The sequence below is a fragment of the Pteropus alecto genome, unplaced genomic scaffold (assembly GCF_000325575.1).
Source record: "Pteropus alecto unplaced genomic scaffold, ASM32557v1 scaffold461, whole genome shotgun sequence".
NCBI classification, from domain to species: Eukaryota; Metazoa; Chordata; class Mammalia; order Chiroptera; family Pteropodidae; genus Pteropus; species Pteropus alecto.
Window position 1 is genome coordinate 3,474,677 of NW_006431079.1, and position 11,558 is coordinate 3,486,234.

The 11,558-nt window shown below is 41.3% G+C and overlaps 1 protein-coding gene across 3 annotated transcripts in view; it reads left to right on the plus strand.

Moving 5' to 3' along the window:
• MICALCL (MICAL C-terminal like) overlaps positions 1–11,558 on the plus strand; it is a 55,703-nt gene that overhangs the window by 9,672 nt on the left and 34,473 nt on the right. For all 3 annotated transcript variants that reach the window (XM_025038590.1, XM_025038591.1, XM_025038594.1), the window contains 2 exons: positions 2,024–2,169; positions 3,407–4,727. In XM_025038590.1, coding sequence (XP_024894358.1) covers positions 2,024–2,169; positions 3,407–4,727 — 1,467 coding nt within the window. The remainder of the gene's footprint in view (positions 1–2,023; positions 2,170–3,406; positions 4,728–11,558) is intronic.

Here is an 11,558-nt window from a genome sequence, read left to right on the forward strand (position 1 = left end):
CCCAAGCAGCAGCTAGAATGGCAGGTGTTTTGTTAGCCCCATCTCCCCAAGTTCCCCTGAAGACCGTGCATGAACAGTGCCTGTGGGAAGAGACCCCACTAGCTTGGGTGGAGGGTGGGGATTAGGGAGAGGTAAAGAGAGGGAGCAGCTCCTGGGTCACGACCTTGGGAACCCCAAGGCTTCCCTGTCAGGTTTGGTTGCCAAGGTGTCTCTGGTTCTGTGTCACAAGGTTCCCAGAGAGCTCTTCAGGGTAAAACAAAGGCAGTTTGTTGAGCTGAGGGGACTTTGAGAAAAGTTCAGGCGTTTGATTCAGGAGGTGGCAGAAGATGAGAATGAGGGGGCGAGGAGGAGGAGGAGAAGGAATTTGGCAGGAATTTGGCAAGCTGAGGACAGGAAGCAAGGCAACAACTGACTCACATCTTTTGCCTTTTTAGGCTTGAACCGTCTTAGCTGTGGGCTGAGATGGAGGTTCATGGGCTGAGATGGGGGTTTGGGTAACAGGCAGCCTGGCCAGACGCCTCCCCGGCATCAGCTCCTGGCAGCCAGTGTTCTTTCTCCCCAGCAGCTCCTTTCTGCCACCCTCAGATCTGTCCCCTTGAGTTATCTTTTCCTTTTAAGTATTCTGACGAGCTTCCCGTTGGGCCCTTACTGACTATACATGTGGTAGCCATCTTTTCAGAGCCCAGGCCTGGGCTACCTACTCTGACATGCTAGCATTTGTGTGTGAGGAAAGCAGGACAGACCACTGAAAATCCCCCTGTGTGGTCCCCTGTGCGAATGGGCCTTAAAGGAATGCTTCTTGGGCCAGAGCTCGGGTTCGGCCTGGCCTGCGTGGGTCTCGGAGGAGAAGCCCCTCACCCAAAGCTTTAGGGAAACTGAGGCCAGAGAATTTTGTTGAGTGAGGAAGCGAGCTAAAATCTGAAGGCTGGACACTTCGGAGGAAAATTGGAATGGGTCAGTTGGGCAGCTGGGAGCAAAACTCCAAGAGAATTGGCTAGCGACAGTGGTCCTGGGCAGCCTCCACGTGCGGGGTGGGTTCAGGGGAGCATTGGCTGGGCCGAAGCGTCGGACACTGAGGGGGCAGATCTGAAACAGAGCATGGCATTTCCTGAATCCCTTTGAGGGCAGATTACTGAAATGGTCCAATATGGAAACAAAATGCTTAAGATTTTAGATTTAAAGTTACTAGGGGGTATATGTGTGCACGTCTGTGTGTGTCTGTGTGTGTGTACTCATGAGAGATGTCAAAAGAGAGAAAGAAAAAGAGATGAATCTTGTAGGCTGCAAATGTCCAGAATTCTGCTGTCACTAGACTGATTTCATTTCCCACGGTTCAGAATTAGACTCGTCCTTCGGGCTGGCCACACTCCTTTCTCATGTCACTCTGAGCGCATACACTACATCTCATTTGTTCCCTGACCAATAAGAGCTTGGCACAAACTCCACTCCATATGCTTCAAATGATTTGATACTCATTATAACCTCTCTCCCTTGTGCTCTCTTAAAATCTCAAACTAACCATCTCGTCTGAGAGCCGCTTGGCACAGTGAGAAAGAAGAGCTCATTTCATTAGCAGTGACCGCCTATCCTGTCCGTGCCCGCAGCTAATGGTCTGGGCTATGTATGGGAAAAGGCCTCAGGTGGTTTACTGACTAAGTGACTTTATGCAGCCCCAACCCCTGGCCACAATGGCTTTAGGGGAATCTTCGCAGTAGACGTTTATTTCTAAGAAACACCTTGGCGCTTCCTGTTTCATCTCTCAGGAATATTCTCACGTGAGTGTGAAACACAGCGATGTTTACACTTTTCATCCTGGGACCCCTGGTCCCCACAGGAGCTGCCATTCCTATTCCCCTCCCTCCAAGTCCCAATCTGCGGGCACTGGGGCCTCTGATCCACCTCTGAAAGCTTCCTCCTTCTGACTGCATTTATAGAGTTGGTGCTTCACTTAAAACCTCCACTTTTCACAGTAAAATAAGGTAATAACAACTCTGTAATGGACAGCGTGTTCTTTCCTTGGTAGGTTTGACACCGATAAACAACAGAAGAACTGCGTCACCTCCAAAGGAAGCTTCTCCTTCTCCGTCCTCATCGTCTGCTTCGTCTTCCCCACCATCTTCTTCAGGCAGTGTCCCAGGGAATACTCTGGATGGCTCCTCCCCGCCTTACGTAAGTGCTCCTCAGGGCCCTGCACAGGTGCTAGGAAAGCGAGCTGCCTCTCCTCCTCCCACTTCCATGCTTTACTCTGGATTCCTAGCACTCTTAGGTCACCCCATTGCAAGGGCAGGGCCGGAGAGCTGCTCTGTCAAGAGTCCGCCCCCCAGGCCTCCTGCGTGAGTCTCTTTCACAAAAGCTCATTCTGCTCCTTCTCAGCCACCCGCCGGGGAACCACCACTCCATCGCGCACTGAGCAAACTTTACAGGGTATGGAATCTGGGCTGGGCTGTGGGATGATGCACAGATTCTAGGGTATATGCTGTGCCCTGGAGGACCTCACCAAGGGGCGTTAAGGAGCTGGCAGCTGCAGGATGGCAGGCATAGACCTAAGGGTACCTTTGGGAGCAGCTGAGATCCTTGGAAGCAACATCCGCCTTAAATAGAAATGGCATCACTGAGAAGCACAGGGCTGGACTCTTTCCTTCATGGGTTTATCAGGCCTCCATGAACTATCAGACCCTGCATTAGGCTGTGGGAAGTAGAGTACACAGACAGAAGGGTACATGCTCTTGTAATGCTCTCGTGATGCTCCTGTCATATGACCTGCCCCTCGGTCAGACCTCTTGGCAGGGCATAGCCACTCCTGCTAGAATCCACCTGTGGTCTTCCTTTTCCAAGAGTCATGCTAGAAATGAGACATGAGCCAGGTTTTTAAAAGTCATTGGAAGGTCCTAAAGACGATCCCACCACCACAGCTCCAGCCCAGAAGCGTAGCTGTCTCTCCTTACCTCCATAGGCTCCAAGGAAGGAGCCTTGGTTTCCTGGAGGAATGAATATACCTGTGGGCAGGTATGCGCCTGTTAGTGGGGACCATGGCTGAGCAAGCCAAGGGGCCTCTGTCCTCCCCTACATGCTGGCCACGCACAGGGGCTGTGTCAGCCCTACCTTTACTGGCGCGGGAGCTTGTCAGTGCCTTTGCCTTGCCTTTTGGCTTCCTACACACCTAATCCAAGACCCAGAAAAGCCTTTGATCAGTGCCGATACAGGGGCTCCAGGCAGATCTCGGCAGGTCCCAAGGCAGCCACTTGAACAAAGAACAGCACTTGGAAATCACCCTAGGCAGAATTCTTTTTGACTTGGGTATCTGAGATTCAAAGAGAGGGAGGGAAGGGGGCTATAGACTGAAATGTGCCTTCCTCATATAAATCAGTGCTGGAAATTTTTAAATCACTTATTTTTTGCCCAGCAGGTCTCAAGAGGTCATTTCACTCCTACCTCTATCTTTCTGAGGCGAGCCAGAGCCCAAGGAGCACCAAAGGAAATCCCTCTGTACCTGCCTCATGGCCAAGTGCTAGAGCGGGCAGAATACTGCCTGGTGAGGCCCGGTGGAGATGGCCTTGCAAGCCCCAGGCCACCCAGCCCTGCAGAGATGGCTTCTGATGGATGTCAGGAAGCAGAGGCCCCTCTTGGGGACACCAGAAGCATCCACAGAGGCCTGCACCCCATCGCAGGGAAGGACAAGTGCTTGCCAGATCAAGAGTTGTCTCTCCGGGCTGGAGAGGACCTAGAAGAAGAGCATACTGATCACAGGAGGGGAGAGGAGGGTGGATCAGAGCTGGCAGAGGGGAAGAAGTTCAACTTAAAGAAGTTGGTCCTCACTCAGGAGCAGAAGACGAGGTTGCTGGATTGGAATGACTCCAGTCCTGAGAGTTTGCGCCTGGAAGCTGGGGCAAGACTTTCCCAGGAAAGTGCTGAGAATGGTAGAGGAGCCCGTGTGCTGAAACCAGTACGGCCTTTGCTGCTCCCTCGGACAGTGAGAGAGACTCTGCCAGCAGCCCAGACAGAGGCTCAGGGGAAGATGGGAACCCCAGCTGAAAGGACTCCAGGGGAGCAAAGCGTGGCTCCACCCAAGTCTCCACTAAGGCTCATAGCAAATGCCATCCGAAGGTCGCTGGGGCCCCTCCTGCCCAACTCTGAAGGTGGGAGGAAGGCCTGGGCCAAGCCAGAATCAAAGACTTTGACCACCAGCCAGCCGCACGCTTGCACTCGCTCGTTCAGCCTGCGGAAACCCAGCTCCAATAAAGACTGGGACCAGCAGTCCCCTGGGAGAGACTCGGCAAACAGGGCCTCAGCCTTCTTCTCCCTGGGCACCCCAAATGCCAGGGCTGCCCAACCCTCGGACCTTCGCCCTCTGGACCCTGCCCTCCGCGCCCGTAGTTTGCCCAACCGGGGATCCAAGATGTTTCCAGCATTCGTGTCCCCATCCTGCAACAAGATGGAAGATGTCCCCACACTCCTCGAGAAAGTGAGTTTGCAAGAGACCTTCCCAGATGCTTCTAGGGTTCCAAAGAAAAGAATCCCACTCTTTTCCTCCCTCAGACTCAAAGACAAATATTTTGAGAGTTTCCTCCAAGAATCCGTACAAAGAAAGGACCTCCAAGACCTCTTTAGCAGCCCCAAGGGGAAGGCGCTACCCCGGGACATTGCCCAGCCCCCCGAGAGGCCGGGGCCCCCGTTCAGTAGTGCCTGCCTGGGGCAGAGGATCCATCCTTCTCCAGAGAGAGATGCAGGTGAGTGGCTCTTTCCTTATTCATGTCTACAGCTCATGCTGGGCGGTTAGTTATCCTTATTGGATGAATAAGCAAGCATCTTTCTCTTAGTTTTGCTTCTCAAATTAAATTCTCACAAAAGCAGGAAAAGTTGAAAAATATGAAAAAATACTTAAAAAATTAAATTTGAAATTATGTTATAAGAAGTTTTGAAAGAGACAATGAATTAACCATAATTCAACCGCTTTCCCACTCATTGTTCATGTGTTTTTACTAAGTTATGCATTAAATTTTGTATTTTTTAAACCAATATTAAATTATAGATATTAAGCTAATTACCTCACAGTCTAAATAAATATGATTAAATGGCTGTGGAATATTCTATCTAGTGGCTATGTTATCATTTAATGAACTGTTTTCTTATTGTTTAACGTACAGATACATTGTTCTTTGGAAGAGAACTGTGGGTAAAGGATATAGGAGAACTCTCCATGTTATTTCTTACAATTGCATGTTGTAAATTTCAGTTAAAACAAGGGAAAAGTACCAGTTAATATTCCACCACTGATGTATGAGAGTACTTTTTTCACCACACTCTGCATTGAGTATCATATTTTTTAAATGCTGCTATTTTACTAGTCAAAAAATAGTGCCTCTTTTAAACTTGTATTTTTTTTTTTATCAATAGCTTAAATGTGTTTATGTATATTTGGTTACCAATGGAAACTTAGGCTTTTTTATGTTTAAATCTGTTTATAATCTTTCTTAATTATAAATTAATTAGCACACCAAAGAATCAGAATAATTCAACAGTGAGGAAATATCTAAAAAAAGCAACGTGTATTCTCTCACCCCCTCTCCTCCTTGCCAAAGTTTAAACACACATGATTCCTTTCTGTTGTTGGTATTTGTTTGTTTATTTTAAACAAATTGTGATTTAACTATCCCTATGGTTGAGCAACTTTGTTTTTCTAATGTTTGATTTTCTTAACTTTTATTTTGGAACTTTAGTTTTCAAGCAAAAAATTATGTCTCTCCTTTGGTGCCTTCATCAAAAAGCTATACAGATTAACAAGAGACTTTATTTTCAGCCAAGTTAGGATAAGCATGGACAGACTGAAAAACTATGTTCTTTAGATCACATCATACACTTTAATGTGTTGTGCGTTTTTTGATAGATAGTACATTGACATGGTTCAAAATAAAAGGGTACAAAAGGCACAGAATATCCAGAATATCCTATCTCCCTTCCTTGTCCCTGAGCCATTGAGGTCCTATCCCCGATGATAGATATTATTATCATGTTCTTAGGCTTTCTTCCAGACAGAATTTATGAATATATAAGCAAATTTACATATCACGTTCTTTTTCACAAATAGCAGCATGCTAGCATATTGTACACACTTTTTTGTACTTTTATTTTGGAGATCATTCCATGTTAGTTCATAAAGAGCTTTCTCTTTTGTTTTATAGCTGCATGGTATTCCATTATGTACATGTGCCATAATTTATGTAGCCAGGCCTCTCTGATGGAAAGTTTAAGTCATTTCAAATCTTTTGCTATTGCAAAGTGTACCATAATTAAGAACTTAGGCCATTTGGCATATGTGAAAATTTATCTGTAGAATAAATTCCTAAAAATAGATGCTAGAATAAAGGACGTGTGAATTGAGAATTTTGATAGATATTGCCAGATTGTCCTCCATTGAAGAGGTGCCAGTTTACACTCCCAGCAGCCAAGTATCAGAATGCTGTTTCTATGCCTGCACTAACCATTGTGTTACCTAACTTTTTTTTTTAATCTTTATCAATCTGATAGGCGATTGAACATCTTTTTATATATGAAAGAGTCATTTGTATTTTTTTTCTGTGAATTATTATTTCTGTTCTTTATCTAGTTTTCTGTTGGGTTGCTGGTATTTTTCTTAATGATATGTAGGAACTCTATTAAAAGAGAAATTTAGCCTTATTTTGTGATATAAATTACAAATACTTTTCTGAGTTTCTTGTTTGTGTTTAATTTTGTTTATGGTGTTTTTTGTCATATATATTTTTTACTTTTACATAGTAGTTGTAAGCAATTTCTCATTTTATAGCTTCTGGGCTTTATATAATAGTTCAGAGAGAGCTTCATCCAAGTTTACAGTGCTTTTTAGTCTTTTGTTTTTAATTTTTTTGCTTTTAAATAGTTACATCAAGTGCTTTTTATACAGTGCTTTTTAGTCTTTTGTTTTTAATTTTTTTGCTTTTAAATAGTTACATCAAGAAATCCTACTATGAAATGTGAGATATGGATCCAACCTTTTTTTTTTAGATGTCTTTTGGTTATTCTAAAATAATTTAGTGAATAATCCATCTTTTTCCTCTCTTATATGAGGTGACATCTTGATTATATATCAGATTCTTGTATACGGACTGATTTCTACACCGTCTTTTATGTTCTATTGAATTGTCTGTTATGTATCAGTAGCACCTGTTTTAATTAGTTTATATATTTATACATATTTTAAATCTATGTACTACATTATCAGATAGAGTATTCTATCATTGATCTTTCAAAAATTTCCTGGCTCTTCCTGTCCAATATTCTATATGAACTTAGTATCAGCCTGTCTTTGTATCCCCCCACCAAAAAAACCTGTGAGTACTTTTATGAGATTAAGTTGTTTACAAACAACTTGGCAAGAATTTACAATCTTATGATATGAATTGACTTTCCATTTGTTCATATCTTTATTCATGACCCTCAGGAATATTCTAAACTTTATATCATATAGATCTTGCATATTTATTGCTAGATATGTTTAGGGTTTTTTTTCTATTATAAATATTTCCATTTTATCTTGTTACTCTTGGTTGTATATATGTAAGTTATGGATTTCTGTGTAGTGATTTTGTACTCATTTATTTTACTGAATCCACTTTGCTCGTAAAAATTTTTTAGTGACTTCTCCTGTGTCCTCTCTAAGTATACAATCATAACATGTGCAAATAATGATAATATTATCTCTTGTTTTAAAGTTGTACATATCTGATTTATTTTGTTTATTGAATTTCTTTGGTTTCCAGAACCTTCAGAATACTATTAAGTAAAAGTAATGACAATGATTTCCTTGTTACATTCCTTACCTTAATGAGAATGTGTCTTGTTAGTGAGAATAAGTTTTCTCACTTAAACATGAGGCTAGCTTCTGGGCTTACCCAGATATGTTTAATTATTTTAAGGAAATAGCCATCTAGTCCTATTTTATTAAAAATACAGTTGACCCTTGAGGAATGCATGATTGAACTGAGCAGGTTCAACTGTATATGCAGATTTGTTTTTCTGAGCAGGTTCAACTGTATATGCAGATTTGTTTTCATGTTGTTCAAGGGTCAACTGGCAATTGGGAATCCAAATATGTTGAGGGCTGACTTAAGTTAATATGCCAATTTTCTAATGCATGGGTGGTAGATACTCCTAACCTATAAACAGGGTCAACTACATTTTTAATCACAAATTGATGTTGAATTTTATCAAATATCATTTTGGCACCTTTTAAGATGATCATGTGATATTTTTCTCCTTAGTTTGATTAATATGAATTATCTGATAGATTTACTAATATTGAACCATCCTTGCATTGCTGAAATAAATACCATTTGGTCATAATGTTTTCTTATTTTGAAATACTTTTTTGTTCCATTTACTTAATATTTTATTTAAGATTTTTGCATCAAATTCATAGGTGAGATTGACTTTTAGTTCATTTATTTTATGTTTATTTGATTTCTGTATGTGCTGATTACAATAAGTTGGGGTAAATGCGTTTACCTTATTTAGTTATCATGGACAGCTGCATTCATTTATATTCATTGGGAAATAGTATGACTTCCTTGGCTCGGAACAGAATGGGAATGTAGAGAATGGAATTAGTTTATGGTCGACTAGCTCTGAAAATAGTGCCTAGGCCCATGTCATAGAAAAGTTTTTGTTTCTCTCAGATGTTTTTAACTCAATATCATAAGAAAGTTAAGATTTATCTACCCTATCAGATTAGACTCATTAGTTTCCTTTTATTTCCCTGCTCAAACCACCAAACACATAGACACAGCTCTCTCCACACTTAAATTATCGGTGTATACTTCCATGCAATGGAGAGAGTAAACATTATTCAAATTGAAAGTGAGAAACTTTCAAAAGTCATTCAAATCGAAATATCTTGAATTTATGATCACTTGCATAAAGGCCAGCTGAAATTTAATTTTTCTAATTTTTACAATTTTCTAGGTAAATTAATAGTATACATAAACTTCTCAGTGTTTAAATTACTTAGGGATATGAACTGATTTCAGGTACTTACCAGTGTCTATTTTATACACATTGTTTTAATGCTAATTATTATTCTTGCATATAATTAAAGAAGGCACCCTGAGAACCTCTCTTTTTTATTTTTACATAAAGTTTTTATTGCAGTATAATATACAATAAAGTACACAAATATTAATTACACAAATGATGAATTTTTACAAAGTGCACATATGCGTAATCACCTCTGAGATCAAGATACAGAACATTGCCAGCACTCAGAAGACTCCTTCATGCTTCTTCCCAAATACATGTGCCACCAAACGAAAAGCACTACCTGACTTTTATCATCTTAGATTATTCTTGTAGATTTTTGACTTTATAAAAATTGAATCATTTAGTATTGTGGTAGGCAGAATTCTAAGAGGGCCTCATGTTTCCTACCCCTGGTTTACTTGCCCAGTATAATCTTTTCCTCTTGAGTATGGGGGAAATAAGAGTATAATGAATTTTACACCTGTGATTAAGTTATGGGATTTTGCAAATGTAATTGCATTCCAAACCAATTGACTTTGAGTTAATGAAAAGAAATGTTATCCTAGGTAGGCCTAACCTAATTGGGCAAACTGTTAACAAGGCCTGGGCCATGCCTCAAGTCAGAAACTCGAGCACAAGTGGGACATGATCCCACTGGTCTCAAAGAAGTAACCTGTCTTATTGCGAGAGGGCCTGGGAACAGGAGGCCTCTAGGAGCTAAGATCAACCTCCAGCTGACAGCCAGCAAGAAAACAGTCCCTATGTACTACAACCACTAGGGACTGAATTCTTCCAACAACCGGAGTGAGCTGGAAGAGAACCCTGAGCTGCAGGTGAGAACCCAGCCCAACAGGTACCTTGATTGCAGCATTGTGAGATGTTGAGCAGAGGACCGAGTTGAAGTGTGCCTGCACTGGTGACCTACACAACTGTGAGATAATAAATGGATGTCATTGTAAGCTGCTAAATTTGTGTTCAGTGATTCCACAACAATAGAAAACTAATACTATACAAATATATACTCTTTTGTGCATGACTTTTTTCGGTAAACTTTATGTATGGGGTGGGGGTGTGATATATCCATACAGTTATATGCAATAGTGGTTCATTCTTTTTCATTGCTACATTTTTATTTTCTTGTATGAATATGCCACAATGTATTTGTACATTCTGTTGCTGGCTACTTAAGTTGTTTTCAATTGTTTCTACTGTGAGTAATGCAGCTTTGAGCATTCATACATATCCTTTCTTTTGGGTAATTTCAAAGATAAACAAAGCCATATACTAGTTAAAGTAGTAAGGACAGATTTTAATTATAGTATACTATTGCAATAGGGAAGAAAGTCCAGCATGAACTGAACTCAGCTTTGACTTTTACGGAAGTGCCTTGATGTTTTTACTGGGAGAATGAAGGAGTAGGGAGAGAGGCTGAATAGTGGTAGAGAGCTCAGCAGAGGCAGAAGTGAAAAGTTACAAAAGGCTTGTCATTGCAAATGCTGATTAGGCCTGCTGTGTCTGTTAGCTGGCAGTTACGGAAGTTAGGACTCTATCCTCCCACAGAGACCAGGAGACAGAGGCTCTAACCTTCCTGATGGTTGCATTTTAAAGGACTGGCTTTTGGGTTCTTGAGAAAGACACTCCTGAGTCATAGGAGATATATATTCATCTCAAAGGGACAAAGGAAGGATTCTCATTTGTAAGCCCTTTATAGTAAACTCTAAGAAAGGGTAGGTGGTCAGGGGCCTGTCAGGAAAGTATTTGTAAAAACAATAAATTCTTTTGTCAGCCTTTTGTGTTTTTCTCAAGTAGTACTTTAAGGAGGGCTAGGCTCATCCTAAGATGTGGCCTTGAGCTGTTAGAAACTATATTAGTTTTTTAATGTAGGAAGTGTGAGTGGGCTAAAAATTTATGTTGAGGGTCTGTAGTTTTTACAGGCCAAGGTTAAGGTCTAGTCAAGAGAAGGGCTCGGAGGAGCTTGGCTAAAGAGAATCTGTCAGTATACACCTCGGGTATGGTGTAGGCATTTATGGTTTGCTTTAGAAGATACTGTCAAACAGTTTTCCAAAGTGGTTGAGCCAATGTATATACCCTCCAGCAGGAAATGAGAGCTCCCCTTAACCCACATCCTTGCCAACATTTGATAGTGTCAGTTTTGTTTTTCCAATGTCACCTCACCATTTTTATGAAGGTGTAGTGGCATCTCATTATGGTTTCAATTTGCATTTTACCTGGTAATGATGTTCCATTACTTTTTTAGATATTCTCTTGTATTAAGTCTCTATTCTAGTGTTGTGCTCATATTTTTTTGCGTGTAAACAGCCCTTATCGATTTGTAATCTGGGTAGATACTGGATGTAAGTCCTTTGTCAGATATGTGCACTGTAAATATCTTCTCTCACTTTTTGGCTCACTTTTTCACTCTCTAAATGTGTCTTTTGATGAAAACAACTTATTTTAATAAAGCCAAATGTATTAATGTTTTTCTTTATTGTTATTGACTTTGCATCTTGTTCAGGAAATCTTTCCCT